Genomic DNA, 24,711 nt, shown 5'->3' with positions numbered 1-24,711 from the left:
GGAAGGTGCTATATGAATGCAAACCTTTCTTGTTTTAAGCAGAGGGAGAATAGCAGCAAAGCTGAAGGTGTTACAGAACTCTTTAACAGAATTAGTTGGGAAATGGAAAGCAACAAACCTTAAGCAAACACAGACTGATTAAAATCACACTGGTTAGTCTGCTCTGAGATAACACAGTGGGAGCTGGAGGAGCACAACAGGCCAAGCAGCATCAGAGGAGCAGGAAAGTTTGATGTTCCGGGTTGAGACCCTTGGTCAGAAAATTGCTCCGTGCCCCTTTCACTGCCTTGACACCTTTCCTGAATCTGCGTGCTCACATTGTACACAACACTCCAGGTGAAGCCTGACTAAGATTTATGGGGAAAATGCCAGATTGTTGGACTGCATTGGGTGCCTTGTTTAAAGAACCAGCACTAGCACAGCCCGCTGAATGGTCTCTGACTGTGTGGTAGGATTCCAAATGGGTCAATGGCTTCAGGATTTTGTAAAACAAATGAGTGCAGTCACTGTTTGTAATCTACATTAACACACCAGCCCCAGTTTGTGCTCAGCAAGGTCCAATACAGAGCAGAGATAGTAGGAACTGCCAATGCTGGAGAATCTGAGATAACACGGTGTGAAGCTGGATGAACACAGTAGGTCAAGCAGCATCAGAGGAGCAGGAAAGTTTGATGTTTCGGGTCGAGACCCTTCTTCAGAAAATTTTACTTTTCATCCAGCTTCACACCATGTTATCTCAAATATACAGAGCAGGGTGGTTATCTATCAAATGGTGAATCGCAGCATCATGTATATTGGCCATGACTCCAGTGATAGCTCCCTAGTCCTTCTCTGAAACTGCCCCATTGGACCTTTAGCATCACTGGAGAAGGTGCCTTGGTTAACAACTCTGGTGAAAGATGGGAACTGTGAGAGTGGAGCATTCCTTCAAACATTGTGCTAGGAGAGCAAGCCCAGACGCTGTGCTTAAGTCTTTGTTCATGGAGCTTGAACCTGCAAACTCCTCACTTGGTTCAAGAATTATGGCTGCTAGTCATCTCCATATCGCTCACTAGCACCTTCTTGGGTCAACCAAGTACTAGCAATAGAAAGATTCTTGGCTCGTATTGGCCACATTGTAAGACTTTGCACCTTTTTCTCCTTGTTTGAGGAACTGTTGAAAACTGACGTAGATGTCAGCAAATGTTAGGAACTTATATTGGAGGAATTCACACTGCAGCCTTTAGATTTCCATAACCTTGTTAATCAAAGCCCTCTCCTGCCCTGCATACTCCATTTCCCATGATTGAAGTCTTTATAAGGGACAGCATCAAGATGTCTTCAATCAAGTTCAGCAATGTATAATGTAGGTCATCTCAAATGATGCCTGGTAATCTCTGGGAGCAATCAAAGGCCCTTGATGCTGCATAGTTCAACTGCCTGTTTACGTCTTGTAAGGACGTGACACAGAAATGTGTTACAACCCTTTTAGCTGTCTGTCGCCATGGCAACACCAGAGCTGCACCATGCTGGGACAGCAGCTCGGGAAATTTGCAGTCAGAACACTTGCATCTCAGTGCTTGCCAGGGAACTGCATCAGGATCTTCTGGGGAGCAACCTGAGGACGTTCAATCCCACCGGGAAGCTGAAAAATAAAACCAAAAGGTTGTACTTTGGCGTGTTGATCAAACCGGAGCAGGTTTCATCTCTCATAGAAGAAAGGCTGTGCAAGCTCAAAATGTGAAAATAAAACCAGTGAATGCTGGAGTTACACAGTCAATGGCTGGGGGAGTGCTTCATTTTTCAGATATATACCCTACATTAGAATTGTGTTTGTAATGTATATCCTTGTTTTTCTCATTGATTCATCCGACTTGTGTGTTTGCCTAATTTCCCAGCAGGCTGTTAAAACATCAATGTGGGTCTGGAGTCACATGTAGGCTAGACTGGGTAAGGATGGCAGATTTGCTTCCTAAATGACATTAATGAACCAGATGGTTTTTTACAGTGACAGTTACATGGATCACTATTAGCATAGTTTGTTATTTTCAATTTTAGCTATTTTAGCCCTGCTGCTTCACAGCACCAGGGACCCAGGTTCGATTCCAGACTTGGGTGACTATCCATGTGGACTTTGCTCATTCTCCATGTGTCTGTGTGGGCTTTCTTTGGGTGCTCCAGTTTCCTCCCAAAGATGTGCAGGCTGGGTGGATTGGCCGTGTTAAATTGCCCATTGTTTCCAGGGAAGTGCAGGCTAACTGGATTAGTCATAGGAAATGCAGGGTTATAGGGATAGGGTAGGATGCTCTTCAGAGGGTCAGTGTGGACTTTTGTGTGGCTGAATGGCCTGTTTCCACTCTGTAGGGATTGCATGACATTGTGTGATTTGAACCCATGACCTCCGCACATTAGGGTGTGGCTTTATACCCAGTAAATCCAGGAACAATACCACTGCGCCATAAACACGCTTCAACCCCCTGCCACCCACTCATTAAGGTTGGCACTGAGGCATACAACCCAAAACCCCTTAGCTTCATCCCAGTTGATAGTAGTTGGGCTGCAGTTTTACAACACTGACTGTGAACCACTTTGGCACAGCTTCGGATTATGAACGGCAGGATATAAATGCAGATGTTTTCCTACATCTGGTTTCAATGCTCCTGAGACCAAGGAATGGAGGGGAAAGATATGAGTTGCTCCCCATCACCATCTAGTGGCACCTTCTGTAAAGTGCATGTCAATCTCTGCAAGAGTTATTTCAATCGTTCTTTTTGGGGATGTTAATATACAGCTCTGGAGCATGATAGTACTGAGCCCAGGCCTCCTGGCTCAGAGGTAAGAATACACCATTATGCCATAAGAATGCTCAATGATTTATTCTGGATTTTTACTGCATTCAAATGGGATTCAAACTCATGTTACCTTAACATTACGTAGGGGCAAATGACAGCATTTGCTGGAATCTGTACCGAAAACAACCAATGCTGGAGATCACAGCAGGTCAAACAGCATCCATGGAGAGAGCAAGCTAACGTTTTGAGTCTCTGGGTTATTGGTTCAGCAACATTAACACTATAGCTTTGCTTCCCCCAGCCCCCAATCCCCTGAGGTACACTAGATAGATGAGGGCGGAATAGAATGCAGCTGTGATTGCAGAGGCTAAATAGCTACCTGTTCAATGTAGCCATGGCTGGAGAGTAGAGAGTAGTCAAATGGTTGAGTTACTGTTGGACTCAGGGCAGTTTTGGAATCAATCGGATGATACATTAAGAGAGTAAATGGGAATGAAATGATTCTGGAGGAAGATAACATCACCAAACTAAAAGGAGCCCAAGAATCTCGAGGACTGGAATAGACCACCACAACAAACCTTGTCAGCCTTCACAAAGACACTTCTCGTAGAAGCAGAAGCTGCATGGAAGCATTTGACATTTAGTGTTAATGCTCCTGAGTGACAACCATACAACCCCGGCTCTCCTTTCCATAGATGCTGACTGGATCTGTTGACTGAAGGGTCTAGGCCCGAAACGTCAGCTTTTGTGCTCCTGAGATGCTGCTTGGCCTGCTGTGTTCATCCAGCCTCACACTTTATTATCTTGGAATCTCCAGCATCTGCAGTTCCCATTATCTCTTATCCACATTCATTTCAGATTACCAGCATCTGAAGTATATTGCTTTTGCTTCAGAAAATGAACTCTGATCTTAAAAAAAGCTATAGAAATCAAGAACAATGATTTGCCTGGGGCCTACAAAAATAATTCAGGATGCTCCAAAGTGCTTTACAGTCAATGAGTTGCTTTCTTGTAAGCCACTGTTGCAATGCTAGACGCTAATCTATGCACCATGAAGTACCACAAACAGCTTTCTAATGGTGACTGATGACCGATGACTAATTTTAATGACATTGGATATGTAATGGTTAACACTCACCCAGGCTTTAATTCATAATATTATGGGATGGATATTTAAAACCACCTGGGAATATAGTCACGGCCCTGGTTCAACATTTATTTTGAAAGGTGGCACCATGAGCAGAGCGGCGTAACAGTGGAACTATACCCAAATGTCTGCAGTGGGATTTAAACCCACAATCTTTGATTCCTAAGGCATAAATTCTATGAATGAATGACTCTACGATTGGGACTCTACTCTATGACTTAGGGCGGCACGGTGGCTCAGTGGTTAGCACTGCAGCCTCACAGCGCCAGGGACCCAGGTTCGATGCCAGCCTCAGGCGTCTATCTGTGTGGAGTTTGCACGTTCTCCCCATGTCTGTGTGGGTTTCCTCCGGGTGCTCTGATTTCCTCCCACAGTCCAGAGATGTGCAGGCTAGGTGGATTGGCCATGCTAAATTGCCCATAGTGTTCAGGGGTGTGTGGGTTATAGGGGAATGGGTCTGGGTGGGATGCTTCAAGGGGCAGTGTGGACTTGTTGGGCTGAAGGGCCTGTTTCCAACTGTAGGGAGTCTAAAAAAAAATCTACAATTACATCATCCTGAGAGCTTAGACCATCGAAGTTGTCTGTGCAGACAGCAGCTGGAGAAACCAGTGGTGAGGGGGTTTGATGATGCAGAGGTGCTGGTCTCAGGCTGAGTTGGACAAGGTCAAATATCACATGACACCAGGTTATAGTCCAACAGGTTTATTTGAAAACACTAGTTTTCGGAGTGTTGCTCCTTCCTCAGGTGTACTGACAGAGGAGGTATCAAGCCACAGAATTTATAAGTAAAATAACAAAGGATCACACAACTGATGCGACTGTATTGAATAAGCCTAAATGGCTGGCTGAATGCCTCTGTCAAGTCACTGCCCAGAGATAACCAAAGGTTTTATCAGTGTATACAAGAGGTGAAATCTCAGGTCTGACAATGCATTTTAGGTGTGAGGCCTTGTTTAGAATCTGTCTAACCTCGAGTCAGACTGGCCTTATAATAAAATGACTTGAAAGACATTCTGGGATTTGCATTTTAATCAATCAAAACCTGTATCTCCTTTCTAACTGATTAAAGATTTAACAGGAGGGAGTCAACGAGCCATTTTAAGTTAATTCAATACATTCACATCAGTTGTGTGATCCTTTGATCTTATAAATTTTGTGTCTTGACACCTCCTCTCTCACTACACCTGAGGAAGGAGCAAAGCTCTGACAGGGATTGAGGTCACTCTTGAATTGTGAAGATTCATTCAATCACTTATATGAGCGGGCTTTGAGCAAAGGCATCTGGCTTGTTGCTGATTCCTCCCATAGTCAAAAAATCCAATAGAGATTTTGCTATGAAAGCATGCTCAAAGAAATCATCACCTAAATAATCATCACCTGGAAGGATGGTCACCAGATGTAGGAATTACAGAAATTACTGCTTCTCTCCAAATATCCGTTTCATGCAGTGGGCAATTTTAATGGATAGATCCTTCCGGTTTCAGCACAAAATTCATCCTTTAGTCATTCAAACTTAATTTATTTGTCGTATTCTTGTAGTATGGGTTAGTGTTTCTTAGACAAGGGAAATGACTTCATAACACGCCCTCAAATACTTCACAGACGGGGAACTATTTATGAAACACAGTCCCAGCTATGGGAGCTGATGGTGTAGTAGCCACGTCACTGATTAATCATCTGGAGCTCTGGACTAATGCTGTGGGGACTGTGGGCTTGAATCCCACTATGGCAGATGATGAGCTCTGAATACAATTAAATTTGAAATTAAAAGTTAGTCCAACCGTGTAGCTATCGTTGATTTTTATTTTAAAAAATACTAATGCCTTTTGGGGAAGAAAATCTGCAATCCTTATCTGGTCAGGTCTACATGCGACTCCAAGTCACAGCAATGTTATTGACTTCTAGTGACACTCTGAAATGGGCTAGTAAACCATTCAGTTCAAGGGCAATTAGGAATGAGCAACAGATAATGGCCTTGCCAGCAATACCCACACCCCAAGCAAGGATTAAAAGAAAGTTAGGAAATGGCAGCAGCCATTTGTAGACAGCAAACTTCCACAAACAGCAACATAATAGTGACTGGAAAATCTATCTTTAGTGATGCTAATGGGAGGATAACTATTGTCCAAGAATAAGAGTGAACTCCCGTGCTCTTCTTTGGAACAGTGCCATGGGATCTCTTACACCAGCAGGAGGAACCTTGGCCAAGCTCTGGTTTGGTTCACAAGTCTTTTGAGTGGGACTTGAATCCACAAACATTTGGTTCAAGAGGTGAGACAGCCGCCACTGATATATGTGTCCTCCTTTTCACATAGTGTGACTAGTGTATGGTTATTTAGTGTCAATGTGTGAGTACAGTGTGCATAGATTGGAATCCCGAAACCGGAGCACAGAGATCCTAAGTAAATAATAATTGCAAAATAAATATAGTTGTACAGCACTAGCATTGTTACACCATGAATAATTCATAAAGTTAATGGATCATTGAGAAAATCAAATATACATCTTTATTAGTTTAGTGAATTAAAATATAACTGATGAGCAAGTATTGGGCAACTTAAAGTGCAGGATCAGGAATAACACAACGAGGTCGGACCAGGGCATACAACTTCATTATATTCACTACTGAATCTCTCCAGCCATCTCGCCAATTCTGGGCATTAATCAGCAGCCCCTCTGTCTCACGTTCTATCTGTGACATCTCCTGCAGAAAATGCTGCTTGTATTTCTGTCGAAAACAGAAATTCAATCATTACATCAAATTAAAACCAAGGAAAGAAGAACAGATAATGTATCTATGTGTCAGTCAAGGTGTGTGTTTCAGTCAAAGTGTGCTTCAGTCAATGCATGTGTGTGTGTGTCACGCAATGTGTGTTGCACTGGAAAGCCAGCTTAGAGTATGCGTCTCTGGTGTGGGACTTGGACACGCAGATTTGTGACTCAGAGGTGAAGATGTTACCCAGTGAACTATGGTGGATACTACCTGGAAAGTCTCAGCTGTTGCATTTGCTGTTTTCTCGAGTAACTCAGCACAAGCAATGGCTAGGATGTGCCACCTTACTGCCCAGTTTGGTGATGCTTGGACCCACCAGATCTTCAGCGGAGGTAGAAATTGCTTTCCTTTTTTTTAAAGCCACAACTTGTACAATAATTTGCATGGAAAGACATTATGACAGCAGATCACTAGAAAGAAAGCAGATGACTCAAGAATGAACTAACCACATAAGCAGCGTCTCTCGACCTAATTACAGCCAGGTCAGCCAATATTGTCTTCACAGTTGTCACAGACGCAGTCTCCACGAACAATGGTGCCATGGATGCAGTTCTCTGGACGTTGTAAAGCTTACAAATTTGTGAAAGCTCATAAGCTGGAATTCCTGGCCAAGTTCTTTAAAAGGAAATAAAGAAATTGAAATGTAACAATGTGTAATCACAGAGGTCCACCAGCAGAACAAACAATCATTTGCAGTTAAGGCTTGAGCAGCAAATTCTCTGGGCACAGCTTAGATAATGGACAAGATTGATGGTATTGGTGATACTTACTTTTCTTTTATTATTACAGCGATAATTGTCGATGCAATGTGCCAAAATTTCTCATGATCCGTCCATGGTGGCCTGCAGGGTAAAGTCATCACCTTGCTGTCATTCCTCTTCCCAGGAAAGCAATCCTTGGCAATCCACCCTGGCAAATTACTGCCCTATCTCCAACCTCAAATTCCTCTCCAAAGTCCTTGACCATGTTATTGCCCATCAAATCCATGCCCAATATCCCTGCAGCTCAGTGTCTGAATCACCCCAATCAGGTTTTTGTCCTCACCACAGGACTGAAATGTCTGAATCGGCTTCAACTCTCTATCTCTATAAACACAACCCTCCGAGATGTCTGCACTCCTCTGATGCTTGGGCAGCAGTAATTTTAATCACTACACCATTGGCCTTCAGCTACCTGGGCCTTTAGCTTTGGGATTCCTCTCATAAACTCTCCACCTCTCTGTTCTTCCACTTTTTATGAGCTCCTTAAAACCTTCTGCTGTCACCCAGATTTTGGTCCTAATGTCATTTTCTGGGAAGTGGGCATGGGGCACTTTACTGCATTAAAGCTGCTTTATAAATACAAGTTGCTGTTTTATTATGGGCAGCAATAAACTGTACAGATCACAAGGATTTGGGTCAGCTTGTGCCCAACTGACCAGTAACAACCATGGATGCAATTAGGGTACTAGAATTCGGGTGGGGGTAGAATGCGGCTTTGGTGAGGGCTGGAGTGATTGGGAAATTAGTAGGTTGAAGAGGTGCTGATGGCTAGAAGGAAATAAGCAGTGTTCCTCATTCCCAGTAATGAATCCTGTTGTGATATGCATGTTGGATTGTTAGCCAAGGACAGGATAGTAAATAGTTGCTATTCCCCATATAGTCAAATAGCCCGCTGATAACAAAGTGTGGAGCTGGATGAACACAGCAGACCAAGCAGCATCTTAGGAGCTGATGTTTCTAACCTCATCCCGCCCCCCGACCTGTCCGTCCTCTCTGGACTGACCTATTTCATCCCTACCCCGCCACCTACACTCACCTCTACTGGCTCTATCCCCACCTCTTTAACTTGTCTGTCTCCTCTCCAACTATCTTCTCCTCTATCCGTCTTCAATTCGCCTCTCCCTCTCTCCCTACTTATTTCAGAACCCTCTCCCCATTCCCCTTTTCTGATGAAGAGTCTAGGCCTGAAACGTCAGCTTCTGTGCTCCTGAGATGCTGCTTGACCTGCTGTGTTCATCCAGCTCCACACTTTGTTATCTCAGATTCTCCAGCATGTGCAGTTCCCATTATCTCAAATGGCCCGCTGACTTTAGCTTATGTGGACAAATGGCTACTTGGGTAGAAATCGGAAAGCTTTTGTAGCTGAGGGATTCGAGATCCTTTCTGCCAAACTATCACAGAATTTCTCTTTCATTCCTTCCTCTTTTTCTGCACCTCCAGTTACATAAAAGCAGCTACATTTTTATTTCATTTGAGATAAAAAACAATTGACCTTCTTTCCCCAAAGGTTCTGCCTAACCTACTGAGTATTTTCAGCATTTTCATTATTAATTCCAGATTTCCACAGTCTGTGGTACGTTGCTTTAACAATGTTGTGTTTAATGCCTTGAAACAACACCTCTCAACCTATTGTGTTTACATCATGTCCAATATGGAAGTTTAAACTAAGCAGAAGAAGGATGTAATTTAATAATGTTAGCAGCGGGGAGCCTTTTGATGAGCTGCCTATTATTTATCAATGGATTCCCAACACCACTCCACACAACCAGCTGTAACTCTCATCTGTAATGATGCACAGAAGCATTGTTGGAATTGAACTCTCTCCCACAGCGGTATGTTCCACTGAAAGTTACACCACAATCAGCCTCCCAAGAGTGAGACCAGGTCATCTAGGGTTCTGTCCAAGAGTCCAATCTGGCTGAGTGGATCTGAGTCGAGTTCTGCCAGTCCACCATATGGTGATGCTCCCAGGCTGTGGTGATTGTAGTCTGGCTAGATGCATTACTGGGGCTTGCTGTACATGTTTGCACGGTGAGGCTGGTAATGTTATGTTCTGGTAAGAGTGGCTACAGGTAAGTTAATTTCCAAAGAAAGGAGAAGATGCTGAAACAATTTAAGGCTGAAAAGGCTTGGCTCAGGCAGATGCACGAACAGACACAAAGCTCATTTCTTAACTAGAGGGTTCTGAAATAAATAGGGAGAGAGGGGGAGGCGAAGTGAAGATAGATAGAGGAGAAGATAGTTGGAGAGGTGGCAGACAAGTTAAACAGCGGTTCTGTTTGTTTAGCAGCTTATATTATTGCAAAACTTGCCACATCACTGCTAAAGAATAAGTCATGAAGACAGATATAGTTATGATTTATTGGGGTCTCACTACATTGCAAGTCTTGCTGGACGGACATGACAAGAACAAAATCTAAGTGATCTTCTCTATCTGCTGCCTAGCTGCTACATTTAAGGACATTTCTGTCTTTCAAGTCTGCATTTCTGGGTCAATAATATTCAGCAATGATGGCATGTGGTCTAGGCTTTCCTAGCTTCACTCACACATCTCGAGTTGGCCATCTTTTGTTCTGTGGCTTTATGTTCACTTCAATGAGTTTGGGTTCAAGACAGATTGGTTGTGAAGAAGGCAAGGTCCAGAACTGTCTTCAGGTTTGGGCTTCTCTATAACGCTGTTTATTAAATACCAAGACTAAAACTACAATACATGGTTTTCAGAAATTTAACAGGTTCTAATCTCGCTGTCACGTTCTTGAAAGTCTATTCCGTAAGCAGCAGTGCTCCAAAAGGTTGTGATTTCCAATAAACCTGTTGGACTGTAAACTGATGTCGTGTGACTTCTGACCTTGTCCACTCCAGTCCAACACTGTCACCTCCACATCATGACTACTATTTCTGTTCAGTGAGGGGCAGATCCATTATATCATTGCAAGGTTGATCTGGAGTCCGTGAGCCCTTATACAACAGGCCACAGAACACTATGGGATAACTGGGTGATGAGGTTTCATCCTCAACTGGTTACCTGCTTTCACGGGACATCTCAGTAGTGGAAGTATTTTCATCCTCTTGTAAGAGGGGTCCAGCTCGCTTCTGACGGGTAGTTTCACCTGCTGCTTCTGGTTCTGAAATATATAAGGGACAGAGGAACTACAATCAGAACTAAAACTGAACTTTGTGGCTTCTTCATTAAGTTTCTACATCTTCGTATGTGGTTCATGTGCGATAGGAGCTGGATTCACGATTGAATTGTGACTCAGCTGAGAAAAAGAGAGATGAAATCCCTATATATTTGTTGGCTGCATTCAGATTCTTGTAAACTGCACTGAAATGAAGGGGGATAAAAATTTATATTGGGTCATGGTACAAAAGGCAGTAGTGTTTCTGTTATAACAAGGTGTACAGCTGGATGAACACAGCAGGCCAAGCAGTTTCAGAGGAGCAGGAAAGCTGACGTTTTGGGTCTCGACCCTTCTTCAGAAAATGTGTTTCTGTCACTTGTTTTATACCCTGGTTTGATCACTCACCTTAGTTGGCCCCATTGGAATTCGGTTATTAAATGGAGCCTTTAGTGTGTAGATGATACAAAAGGCACAAGCTTTGTCTCATAGCCTGACATGAATATCTACCCAACGGTTCAGTGTAATTTTGATTTTCCTGGCAGGAAAATGGCCAGTACATTAAGTACTTATGTCAGATCAGGCTCATTTGGTAGAACTCTTGCTTTTAAATCAACAGGTAGTGGGTTCAGTGCTCCACATCAGACCTTGAATTCTTATTCCAAGCTAGCAGCGATACAGTTATCCTTTCAGATGGTTTTATTAAATCAAGGCCATGCCTGGTAGCTGAAATGACTGTAAACATCTAAAAGGAATTGATAGAAATCTTGCATAATATTTACCATAATCCAGAAATAGTTCAGATCAAGTGACTGCTAATTTCATTGTTTTTTTAGGGTCCTGTGGTGCTTCCTACTGTGTTTGTCTACATCACAACAGTCATTGTAGTTAGAGTACTTTGTTGCAATCAAAAGCAAATGATGATTCCTGAGATGTGTTAACTTAAGTCTGGGCACTGTTACAGGGAGAAAATTATCATATTTTACATCCAGAAAAGTGTGCCTGTTATACCCATAGTATATCCCTTCATTCTCCGTGCTTAATCTACTACTTCCCAGCCACCTTGCTCTTATGTAAGGTGATCTGTGATTCTCTGGTACAGTATATGAGACATGACTCAAGTTGGTTTAACTATTAGTCGGTGAGATGACGGTGTGTTTTTATGGGGCATTCTCAATATACTCCAATGGTAAGGACGCATTTTCTGACATTCTGAAAAATACTTCAGACTAAATTAAAAATAATCTACAAAATGATCAACCACTTACGAGCAGACAGGATATTATCAACAATGAGGAAGTTGTCATATTCCAGGAGGAGCTGTTCAGAGAGAGAGGAGAGTGTAGCCACAAAGTTCTGGGCATGTTCAAGAATGCAGTGCTGTGTAAATATCAAATGATAATTATGAGAATGTTTGCAAAGTGAGACAATGGGCATATACTAACTGATATAGTAAAATACTCAACAAAGTTCATATTGCCCTAACGAGTGAGGATGAAACCAGAAAGCCCAAGCAAAATCACTCATGAAGGAATTAGATAGATTGCTCTTCAAATAGAATAAAGGCATTTTTACTACGGTACTGTGAAACTACTGCTCAATATGTGACACTGAACATATAGGAAGTAAACCTATCTCGCATTAATGCTGTAATCATCTGATATGATGGTAAGACTAGACAAGTCAGATCCCATAAGTTTTATTTCTGAAATTTGTTTACTATGGTGATCAGTCACTGAACATATTCACAAGAGGCTGTCAGTGTACTTTTAACAAAAGAACAACAAAGATTATTACGACAAATGGAAAAAAATGAATTAAATTAGTCTAGATAAAACTATGTCTAGAACTAAGGTTAATTATAACACCACTACTACTATCACAGTGGAGACTGACGGTCAGAAATCCCACACCTGGATATCGTCTGGATTCTGACCTAAAGGCACATCTTGTTGCTCAGGCAATAAAGTCTTCAAATGTAAATTCCCTGTTTGGGCTAGTGACAGGTTTGGTGTCCAATTATTGACACCAGGGGCTGCCAACAATCATTATACACAGATGGCAGTCATGCTCAGGAGAGAAGGCAGCACTGGTCAAACAGCCATTGTGAAGGTAAGGCACAATCTGGCACAAAATTCCTCAGGTCCTGATCATGTTCTCCATTTAAATAACCTATAATTTTATCCCCATGGCAGTGTACAAAGATGAATCAGGCTGTTCAAGTTAGATACTTGACGTATTGAAAATGACTTCTTGCCCTCCCTGACCCCATAATAAGCTCATCACAGAGCTGATTTAGCCAATAATTGGAGGCAAGTGGATTCCCATCTCCTCTTTTCAAAATTCGAGTGAGTCCTAGAGGTGTCACGAAAACTATCACTTCGTTTGAAAGTGCTATTTTGCAATTTGCTTTGGTCCCCATTGGGAATTGAAAATTCCAGCCTTAATTCTGTAGAGCTGGCCTGTGTCATTTAGTACTGCACCAGAAAAAGCCTGTACTTATCTGACTGTCACTGGAGCCAATGGCATACATTATGTACTGTAAAACTAATGTGACATGCACTTTTCATTTTACTTCTTTATCTTTCACACAAGTCCGTATCATGGAAGACAAAGCAGAAAACAAATGGTTCTGGTACAAACTGATGGACAGTGCAATTTCATTCCTAAAGAACACCACCATACATTTTAAGGTTGCCTATCACTGAATCTCTGCTGTAATTGGATTGAATGAATCGAAAGCTGTTAAAATCCAATATTAGAATTTTTTTTCATTGTTTCCTTGCCTTCTGGTCCTTTACATTTCTATTGATTTCTGCGGCCTCAGCATTCTGTCTTTCTTCCTCCTCTTTGCACAAACTCTCCAGCACCTCCGCATTGTTTGGATGGCCCAAAATTGGTCGCAACCTGCGTTTGTTCTCATTCTAATGCAAAGGAATAGAATAAGGAAAAACATTCATTATTTAAAACACACTGGGCAAGTCCAATATTTCCATATGTAATGCATTTAACTTATCTTTTAACTTTTATCTTTATTTTATGAGCTTTTGTGAGAATGTGAAATTAAATACTAATAGTCTGGGTGCACAACTAAAAAAACAATTTAAGAATGTGAAAAGACCACGACAAAACAAATGAATTACATTTCTCATTATAATTACACTTTGTCAGGCATCTTTGAATTAACATTTGATAATTAAATTCTCTTGTGTCTTGGAGCTACAGCCTTCTTCAAAACCAGACTGGTGGCTCTTTGTATGCCTATCTGAGAGGGCAGACTGGGCTTCTGGCTCATCTAAAAGATAGCACCTCTGATAATGCAGCTCTCCTTCAGGCACTGCACTGAAATGTCAGCCCAGATTTTTATATTTAAGTCCAGAATGTCATTAGTGTGTATGAATTACGTGGAGGCTCGGATTGTGATGCTAACAGTGCTCTGAAGCAGCTAGACTGAGAACACTGTCACAGATTGAACAGCATGAGAGAAATACATGACCAAGTGTCAGAAAAAGAAATGAAACAACAAGTAATGCTATGAATTTTTTATTTTGTTATTTTACCTTTGTGTTCTCCAGGTGATTTAATTTCTCCCTGAATATGGAGCGTTTTTCTGCCAAGGTCTTTGTGATCAAGTCCAAGTGCTGCTTGAGAACCTCTTCAATTAGGAATGGAGGTACAGAGGAGACCAACTCCTCAAACATTTTTAGCTGCTCTCTGAACTCTGAAAGAACAATCAGTCTCGATAGAAACTAAAGGAAACTTTTAAGTTTGTTGCAGTGAGAAATGAAATCATATCGCAGTTTTCTTCCAAGGTGGACAACTTGCCAAGAAAATTCACTCTGTATGTCTTTAACTATTTTACTTTGAGGGTAGGGACAATCTAGCCAGGGAAAAAATGGTGGTGTTGATGGATCCAAGAATGGAAATTTGGAGAACCCTGGAGGCAATAGCAGGGGAACGGGAATGGAAGACTCTGTAGTTGCTTCCCTGGACAAATAAATATCAGACAAGGGCTGTTCCACCCATGCACTGGAGATGGATGATGTGGTCAAATTTATCAAAGGTCACACATGTTACACAAGGATCAACCTCACTGTATTTACAACCATTGGAAAACTGTCTCTGTAACAGTTCAGGCAAAATGTATCCAGTACATTGGAATCTGTTTTTTTCCTTTAAGGAGAATGGCAGGAACCAAAGTAAAAATGGATAAGGGAAATATTTCACCTTATTTAGAGAAAATGATAAAATGGACATGTTCAGTTTGATAATCAAGAAGTATAATTAATTGATATCATTCCAAGAGATAATGGGAAAGAAGTGAAGCTGAACGAAGTAAATTACATTTTTGTAGTATTGCCATAATATAAATGTCATGGTGAAGCTATTCCTGACAATTCAACATCTTGGATATCTTCTGTTGACTTGCTTGACTTCAGCCAAACTGAACCTGAGGCCTTTGCAATTCCTGAGCTAGGGAAAGTAATAAGCAGCTGAATTCTTGCTTGTTACACTATTTGGAGAACACCATAATGGATACTGAGGGACAGTAGAATTGTGTTAATCTGTGATAAGCCTCTGATCTTAAGAAGTGCCTTGAAACACACTGGCAAGGATTTGATATATTTTGGATGAAGTACATCTTTAGGAGTGACTGAGCTCCAATCAGCCCTCCAATCCAACCCCACCAGCTTGGAAGTCCACCAATCAAGCACTTAAGTGTTGATCAGCAAAATTCTCATCCCATCTGGTACTGTGCCAGAGCAGTCCATTCTGTCTGAAGGTGCTGGACAACAGAGACCAGAAGCTGCTTGAGTTGGAGAGAGTTGATTGGTACCTAGGGTGCTCAGTCATTAAAATCAGGATAGGTAAGAAGGTGATGCTGCTGGGCCTGCTGTGTTCATCCAGCCTCACATTTTATTATCTCGGATTCTCCAGCATCTGCAGTTCCCATTATCACTAGGTAAGAAGGTGAGTTGTTTTTGGAAAGGGGAATGATGGAATCAGAGTCACAGAGGGAAAAGTGTCAAGGTGAGATGAAGGAATGGCTTTCAGTGGTCACTCTTCCTGCTCTTATCCATGCCCCCCCGTTACCCCAGATTGTGGCAAATGGTGGGTCTCAACCCCATCCCATAAGACAAGCCTTCCTGGTCTCTTTTTAGGGAAAACAGCCAATATTCTCACCTGCTGGGAAGCCTGGTAATCAGTCAGAAACAGACTGAGGTCCACAAATGGTTGTTAATTGAGCACTGAAGGGCCTTAATTGTTGATAGGTCAGGAAGATCATGCATATACATTCCTGCCCAGAACTTGATTATTGAGGTGGCAGGAAGGAGGTGGGTATCTCTCTGGTGCCAACCTCCCTTTCATTTGCCCTTTCTGACACCTACCCATGACTTCTAGGGAGACAATAACCCCATCCACTAACACCCTCAGGAAATAAAGGAAGAAGGGAGAAAAGAACAAAAACGGTTTTCTTTCGCTTACTACCTTCCCATAAAAAACTGAACCAAAGCAAACTATGAATGTAAATATACATAATACCGTACAGAAATCAAAATGCTCTTGAAGATTAATGTCCACAGCATCTCTGAGATTAGTATTTCGTAGAGTTACAGAGTCATACAGTTACACAGTATGGGAACAGACCCTTCGGTCCAACTTGTTTGTGCTGACCAGATATCTTAAACTGATCTAGTCCTGTTTGCCAGTCTAAACCCTTCCTTTTCATGTAACCATCCATATACCTTTTAAATGTTGTAACTGTACCAGCTTCCACTACTTCTTCTAGGAGCTCATTCCATATATGTACCATCCACTGCCTGAAAAAGTTGCCCCTCAGGTCCCTCTTTCCCCTCTCACCTTAAACGTATGCCCCCTAGTTTTGGACTCCCCTCCCTGGGAAAAATATCACGGCTAGTCACCCGTTTTATACCCCTCATGATTTTATAAAATGAGATCAACTCTTGGCTTCCAATAATCCAGGGAAAATAGCCCCAGCCAACTCAAGCTCTCCCTATAGCTCAAACCCTCCAATTCTAGCAATATCCTTGTAAATCTTTTCTGAATCCTTTCACATTTAATAACATCTTTTCTACAGCAGGGTGACTAGATTTGAATGAAGTATTCTAAAAGTGCCCTCACTGATGTCCTGCAGAGCCGCAACATAGCGTCCCAACTTCTATAATCAATGTGCTGACCGATGAAGGCAAGCGTGCCAAATGCATTCTTCATCAACCTGTATACCTGTCCACTTTAACGGAACTATTCACCTGCTCACCTAGTTTCTTTGTTCAGCAACACTTGCCCGTCTTTAACAGTATAAGTCTTGCTCTTGGTTTGCCTTATTAAAATGTAATACCTCACATTTATCTAAATTAAACTCCATTTGCCACTGTTCGGCCCATTGGCCCATATGATCGATGTCCTGTTTTACTCTGAAATAACCCTCTTCATTGTCCACTACACAACTAGTTGTGATGTCATCTGTAGACTTACTAACCATACCTCCTACATTCATATCCAAATCACTTATATAAATGACAAGAAGCAGTGCACCTAGTGCCAATTCTTGTGACACACTGCTGGTCATAAGCCTCCAGACTGAAAAGCAACCCTCCTCTACCACCCTCTGTTTCCTGCCTTCAAGCCAAATTTGTGCCAATTGACTAGCTCCCCTGAATTCTATGTGATCTAACCTTACTAACCAGTCTACCATGCAAAACCTTGTCAAATGCTTTGTTGAAGTCCACATAGACAATGTCTACCACTCTGCCTTCATCAACCTTCGCCTTTTCAAAAAACCCAATCAACCTTCATAAGGCATGATTTCTCACACACAAAGCCATATTGATGATCCCTAATCAGTCCTTCCCTTTCCAAATGCACGTAAATCCTGTCCCTCAGAATTCCCTCCAACAACTTACCCGCCATCATCAGGGTCACTGGTTCATAGTTCCCTGGGTTTTCCTCACTATCTTTCTTAAATAATTCTACCACATTAGCCACCCTCCAGTCTACTGGCACCTCATCTGTGGTTGTCGATGATACAAATATCTAAGCAAGGGGCCAGCTTCCCACGCTTCCCACAAAGTTAGGCACACCTGATCAGATCCAGGAATTTATTTACCTTTATGTATTTTAAGACATCCAGCACCTCCTCTTCTGTAATATGGACACTTTTCAAGTCTGCTATTTATTTCCCCAAGTTCCCTATCTTCTATGTCTGTCTCCACAGTAAATACTTATGTGAAATATTCATTTAGTATCTCAGCCATCTCCTGTGGTTTCACTCATAGACAGCCCGATTCTCTCCCTAGTTACTCTTTTCCCCTAATGTATTTGTGAAATCTCTTTGGCTTCTCCTTAACTTCAAAGCTATTTCATGTCCCTGTTTTGTCCTCCTGATTTCCCTCTTAAGTATATTCCTACTGCCCTTATACTGCTCTCAGAATTCATTCGCTAGCAGCTGTCTATACCTGCCATGTGCCTCCTTCATCTTCTTGACCAGAGCCTCAATTCCTCTAGTCATCCAGCATTCCCTACACCTAACAGCCTTGCCCTTCGCACTAACAAGAACATGTTGTCTCTGAAATCTCCTTGTGAAGGCCTCCCACTTTTCAACCGTACCTTTACCTACAAAGAGAATCCCCAAATCAACTATTTAAAGTTCCTTTTGAAGTATTGTTAAAATTAGCCTTAATTCAATTTAGAACTTTAACTTTTAGATCAGGTCTATCCTTTTCCATTATTATTTTGAAACTTTTAGAATTATGATCATTTGTCCCAAAGTACTCCCCCAATGACACCTCAATCACTTGTCCTGTCTTATTTCCCAAGAGAAAGTCAAGTTCTGCTTTTTCTCTAGTGGATACATTCATATATTGAATAAGAAAATTTTCTTGTACACACTTAACAAATTCCTCTTCATCCAAGTTCTAAGGCTGTCACAGCCTACATTTGGAAAGTTAAAATCACCTACTATTACAACCCTATTAATTTACAGATACCTGAGATCTCCTTATGTATTTGCTTTTTATTTTCCTGCTGATTACTGGGAAGTCTATAATACAATCCCAATAAGGTGATAATCCCTTTCTTATTTCTCAGTTCTGCTCATATAACTTCACTGGATGTTCTCCCAGGAATATCCTCCCTAAGTACAGCTGGAATATTATCCTTAAACAAAAACGCCACTCCCCCTCCCTTCTCACCCCCACCTTTCTATCCTTCCTATAACATCTATATCTTGGAACATTAATTGCCAGTCCAGCTCTTCTCTGAGCCATGTTTCTGTAATAGCTGTGATATCCCAGACCAATGTTTCTTTGTATATTTGGCTAAATTAGATTGATGAAGCTTTAATTTAATTTTTCCTGTTACCTTGCAGACAGTTACTGTGATAAATATCAGCCTGAGCTTGATACGACAGCATCTTTTGAATTAGCTCATCTGCGCATTGTTCAAATGTGTCCCTCAGATATTCAGGTCGGTAGACTGGTTGTCGATCCTTCTTTTTATAATAGTCCTAATACAGGTTAAGAAATCACATTGTTTTTACACTGTCCTTGGGCATAAAGGAGAAACAATACATATGAAACTGTTTAATATTATTTTGACATCATAGCAATTGGTAGAAGGGCTTATGCATAATAAAACCAACTATCCAGTAAGGTCAGCTTAATAACAAAATAAGAATCAGAAAGATATTTTGAAAATCAACCTGCTCTTTCTATATACCACTTGCAATTTAGCCTACTGAGGACTATACATCAATCTACTTGACTTGCCTACATATATTTTCCAGACTCAAAGGCATTCACGGTCTCGGGCTGCTACCTCGGTTTTAACATGAGGCTATGAGGAGTACTCATACAAATATATGAACAAGAAGTAAGGTTAGGCCATTCAGTCCTTCTAGTTTGCTCCACCATTCATAAGATCACAGCTGATACGATTTTAATTTCAAATCCTCATTCCTGCCTGGCTCTGATAACCTTTCACCCCTTTGTTTCTCAAAAATCTGATCACATCCACCTTAAAATATGAAAAGACTCTGCTCCCACTGTCTTTTCAGGGAGGGAGTTCCAAACACCCATGACGGTCAGACAAAACATTTTGCCTCAACTGTTTTAAATGAGTGACCTCTTATTTTTAAACAATGGCCTCTAGTTACTTATTTTCCCAAAAGAGAAACATCCTCTCCACTCCTATACCTTTAAGTTGGACCTTTAAAGTATGCTGGCTGGATGTGTATAGACAAGGTTCCTTCTCAATACCTTATCTGCGTATACATTGGGCCCATTGTCTGTTACTAGCAAGGGTACTGGACACCCACTACTTTACCTGCACTGATATTCCAGGTGGCAAATGCCAATGACTCGTGCCTTGAGTGCCGTTGAGATTGGAACCGGGTGGATCACATTGACCATGAGATCCTGATTGGGCTTGTCCCTGTCAGCCCTGGCTGAGAGATCTTAACAGGAGATTCAGAAAGTCTCCTCAGTCTATGGGCTGGCTTTGAGCTGGCTGGTCAGAGTCCATATACTGTGCACATATAAATAAAGGGTGACTTGGTGACAGGATACAGACCTCTGTGCAGTTATTTCCAGAGCCCATTTAGCACATGAGAGAAAAGGCTTGGTGTCATTCAAATCCCCTAGGTCTCATATTAGGAAAGGTCATATCAGACCGAAATACTGTTGGCATTATGGAACTGGAAGGGAACAGTCAAAAAAAAAATGACAAGAGTGTGGAGGCTACTTATAAAACCCTGAATCAAACGGAAGGAGCTTGAGAGGATGTGTTGTCTAACTTTCTCATTACACAATATGATATGTAAATGTTTATTGCAAAGAAGATATCATGGAACAATGTTAAACTCCAGCATGCATGCTAAGGAACAAAATAATTGCTCACCTCAGCAACTGCCATTAAGGCATTAGTACTCTCCCACAAAATGAAAGTTATTGATCCTTTAAATTGGCTGCAAAAGAGAATGATCCACATTAAAGTTTCACACATAATAGTCAGGTGTGGTCAACATTGTGACCAGTACCTCATAAGCATTCACAGGGAATGCTTCTTAGCAGTGGGCAAAATTCTCATCTACTCCATTTAGGAACACAGGAGCATAGGAACCTAAGAAAAGGAGTAGGCCATTCAGCCCCTTGAACCTATTCCATCATTCAGCATCAGCAGCAAGCCCAATGAACTGGATCAGTCGATAAGAGAGATCCATGGGATACTGGGCAAAGAAGAGGTTGAACTGGACGCCTCCAGAGGGCTATTGCCCAGGACTTGACATATATGCTTAAGCCATCAGAGAATGCATGAACGACAGATTCTCACAACGTAGTGAAAAACGTCAGCCAGGCACAACGCAATGCCATCTATGCTCTCAAGATCAATCCCAAAATTGTCATCAAATCAGCGGACAAAGGAGGAGCCATCGTCACATAGAATATAATGGACTACTTCAGGGAAGTGTACCGACAGCTGAACAAACAGGAACACTACAGACAACTACCTGCCGATCTGACCAAAGAACACACCCGCCAACTGAACAGACTGGTCAAGACTTTTCATTCAGAGTACCCCATGCACTCTCATCCCGCATACTTCCTGCGCAGGGGATCTCTACTGCCTTCCAAAGATACACAAAGCCAACACACCTGGATGTCCCATTGTGTCAGGCAATGTGACCGTGATCTCTGGTTATGTTGAGGACATCTTGAAACCCATTGTACAGGGAATCCGCAGCTTCTGTCATGACGTTACAGATTCTTATAGAAACTCAGCTCCCATGGACCAGGCGAACCAGGAACATTCCTGGTCATGATGGATGTTTTGGCACTTAGACCAGCATCCTCTACAATGATGGCATTGCCGCAACAGCCTCAGTACTCAATACCACCAACTGCCAATTTCCAGATGCCATCCCACAACACATCCGCTTCAACTTCAACAACAACGTCTTCACCTTTGACAACCAGTTCTTCATCCAGACACATGGAACAGCCATGGGGACCAGATTTGCTCCGCAATATGCCAACATTTTCACGCACAGCTTTGAACAAGACTCCTTTGCTGCACAGAACCTTCAACCAGTGCTATACACCAGACACATTGACATTTTCTTCCTTTGGATTCATGGCAAGGAATCACTGAAACAACTACACAGTGATATCAACAAGTTTCATCTCACCATCAGACTTACCATGGACTACTCTTTAGAATCAGTCTCATTCTTGGACACAGACTTCTCCATCAGGGACAGACACCTCAAAACCTCACTCTACCACAAGCGTATGGATAACCTCACCAGGCTGCACTCCTTTAGTTTCCACCCGAAACATATTAAGACAACCATCCCCTACAGACAAGCCCTATGCATACAAAGGATCTGTTTGGATGAGGAGGATTGCGACGGACAACTGAAGGATTTTGAAGGATGCCCTCATAGGAACAGGATACAATGCTCAACTCATCAATTGCCAGTTCGGACGTGCCACAGTGTAAAACCACAATGACCTCCTCAGAAGACAGACGCAGGATACGTCCGATAGGGTATCCTTTGTCATTCAGTATTTCCCGGAAGTGAGAAACCACGTGATGTTCCTCGCAGCCTTCAACACATCAATGATGAGAATGAATACCTCGCCAAGGTCTTCCCCACATCTCCATGTCTCACCTTCAAACAATCGTCGAACCTTAAATAGACCATTGTTCACAGCAAGCTACCCAAGCATTCAGGGCAACTTCAACTACAACACTATACAACCCTGTCATGGCAACCTCGGCAAGACATGTCAGATCTTCGAAATGGGCACTACCATCATACGTGGGAACACCACCCACCACGTGCACAGCAGATATTTGTGTGACTTGGCTAACGTTGTCTATCTCATGCGCAGCCGGCAAGGATGCCTCAAATTGGCAAAACCATACAGATGCTCCAACAATGGATGAATGGACATCACACATCAATTGCCAGAGAGGAATGTTCCCTCACAGTGAATCACAATGGATAACACTGACACTTTTGCAGTGATTGTTACTGCAAAATTTGGGCCATTCGGATAACCAGTCACTTATTATAGATAGTAATATGCCACAGATGAAATGCAGTTATGATGCATTTGAGTGTGAAACTTGTTATCTTTTTTAGTTTGTAAGACTAATAGAAAGCAATGACCTTATAATTACTTATTACAAAAATACATCATGGGTACCTTTAAGTTCTACTTACTCAGATTTTTCTACTGTTTCTCCAAAAACTTGATACCTTGGGTCAAAACGGTTTACCTTCGAATATTTAATTGCACTGTAAAGACAGAGATGCTTAGTTATGATTTTTATCTGACCTTTTACCACACTGAATATGACAGCTCACTGACTCTAGTGATATCAAACACAGCATAGTCGGGTGAGAACAAAAGATTTTGCAAATAAACCTAAAGAAAGGAATTTGGGATTAAATTACAACCTACTGTTAGCGCTCCAGTTTAGCAAGGCACAATATCTATAAAATCACTGGAAATTTTGTGAAGTTCATCAATGAAAATTAAAGTCTTTCAACCACTTTAGGAGCCTCTGGTAAGCTTTAACCCTCTGACAATGCAGTTGATGTAAAAAGTACAATTCAATTTAGAAGGACCATATTACTAAAGCAATAATTTCACAACTGGGTCAAAATAGGAGACATTTTTGGATTAATAGACACATACCTAGATTCCAACAGAAATCCCAAATCACAGATTTAAATTTATATGATGCAATATCAGGTTGACAGGTCACGAAGTACTTCACACAATCAATTATTATGGCAGTCGACTGACTTGTCATATAGAAAATCACAGGGAAACAGGGAGAAAGGGAATGAAAGGGGAAACAGGGAAGGGAAATGAAAGGATAACATGGTATGTAGGAAAAGTGAAGTTGAACCCACAATCAGATCAGACATGATATTATTGAAAGGTGGACCATACTTCAGAGACGGAATGGCCTACACCTGTGCCTAATTTATGTTCAAACTGCAATGTGAGATGGAATTTCCAACCTTAAGAATAATGGCTGGTGGCAAAGGTGAGTAAGCATTTTGCTGCTGATACTGTTCCTGGTCTGTTTAATCCAGGCTTAGAGTGAGCAAAGGCCGTAAATTAAACTGGAGGTATTTTACAGAATCACAGAATTATTAGAGTGCATAAGATATTTACATCCTGTGATGGATTTCTGATTGTCATGTGCATAAGCCACATTGGCTGATTAAAAATATCTGCAATTTCTGATGCATTTATCTCAGACCAGTCACCGTGATTGAAGCAATTTCAGCAGCAACGATGATATCAGGATTTGTTAACAGAAAATTATAACTCCCTGATTGTATGTGCTCTGCCAGAGTTTTGATTAAATATTTCGTCCATTGTCTTTCAAGGAGGAGCTTAATTCAGAGCTGTTGTGCAGAAATTGTGAAGAATTGTTTATTCCTGAGGCATCAGTCACTGATGAACAAAGTCGTTCTCAGTTTGAAATAATTTATTTAAAAATTTAAAAAGTAATGAGAAAATATTTTTCCTTAAAATTTGCTAAGAAGAGATACAAATTAAAGCGTTTACAAAATGCAAGAAAGCAAACATTGGAACGGACCACAGAATGAGAAGACGGTGCTGACTGGTTGTCGAGTCATAGTTATACACCCTTCAGTCCATGCCGAACGTAATTAAACTAGTCCCAGCTGCCTGCTCCAAACCTTTCTAATCAATGTACTTATCTAAGTGTCTCTTAAATGTTGCATCTGTGCCCACATCCATCACTTCCTCTGACAGTTCAATACACAGGCAAAATACCCTCTGTGTAAAAAATTTGCCACTCTTGTCTTTTTTAAATCTCTCTCCTCTTAACCTTAAAAATTTGCTCCCTAGTCTTGAAATCCCCCATCCTGGGGAAAAGCCCCCTACCATTAACCCTAACTATACCCCTCATGAATTTATAAACCCTTATAAGGTTACCCCTCAGCTCCTACGCTCCAGTGCAAAGTCTCTATCCAGCCATTCTTTATAACTCAAACCTTCCATACCCAGCAACATCCTGGTAAATCTCTTCTGAACCCTCTCTAGCTTACTAATATCCTTCCTATAAC

The 24,711-nt window shown here is 41.6% G+C and overlaps 1 protein-coding gene across 2 annotated transcripts in view; it reads right to left on the bottom strand.

The window, feature by feature from the left end:
• Positions 1-6,402: 6,402 nt before the first annotated feature.
• The window catches only part of ccdc180 (coiled-coil domain containing 180), a 104,721-nt gene continuing 86,412 nt past the window's right edge, over positions 6,403-24,711 (bottom strand). For both annotated transcript variants that reach the window (XM_048559078.2, XM_048559079.2), the window contains exons 32-40: positions 22,822-22,896; positions 20,490-20,556; positions 18,954-19,098; positions 14,132-14,292; positions 13,358-13,495; positions 11,840-11,951; positions 10,478-10,577; positions 7,138-7,306; positions 6,403-6,646 (exon numbers count right to left, since the gene is read on the bottom strand). In XM_048559078.2, coding sequence (XP_048415035.1) covers positions 6,476-6,646; positions 7,138-7,306; positions 10,478-10,577; positions 11,840-11,951; positions 13,358-13,495; positions 14,132-14,292; positions 18,954-19,098; positions 20,490-20,556; positions 22,822-22,896 — 1,138 coding nt within the window. In that variant the 3' untranslated portion in view covers positions 6,403-6,475. The remainder of the gene's footprint in view (positions 6,647-7,137; positions 7,307-10,477; positions 10,578-11,839; positions 11,952-13,357; positions 13,496-14,131; positions 14,293-18,953; positions 19,099-20,489; positions 20,557-22,821; positions 22,897-24,711) is intronic.

The sequence above is a fragment of the Stegostoma tigrinum genome, chromosome 29, assembly GCF_030684315.1.
Source record: "Stegostoma tigrinum isolate sSteTig4 chromosome 29, sSteTig4.hap1, whole genome shotgun sequence".
Lineage (NCBI taxonomy): Eukaryota > Metazoa > Chordata > Chondrichthyes > Orectolobiformes > Stegostomatidae > Stegostoma > Stegostoma tigrinum.
Note: the sequence above shows the minus strand (reverse complement) of the source record. Positions and strands in the feature narration are given on the sequence as shown.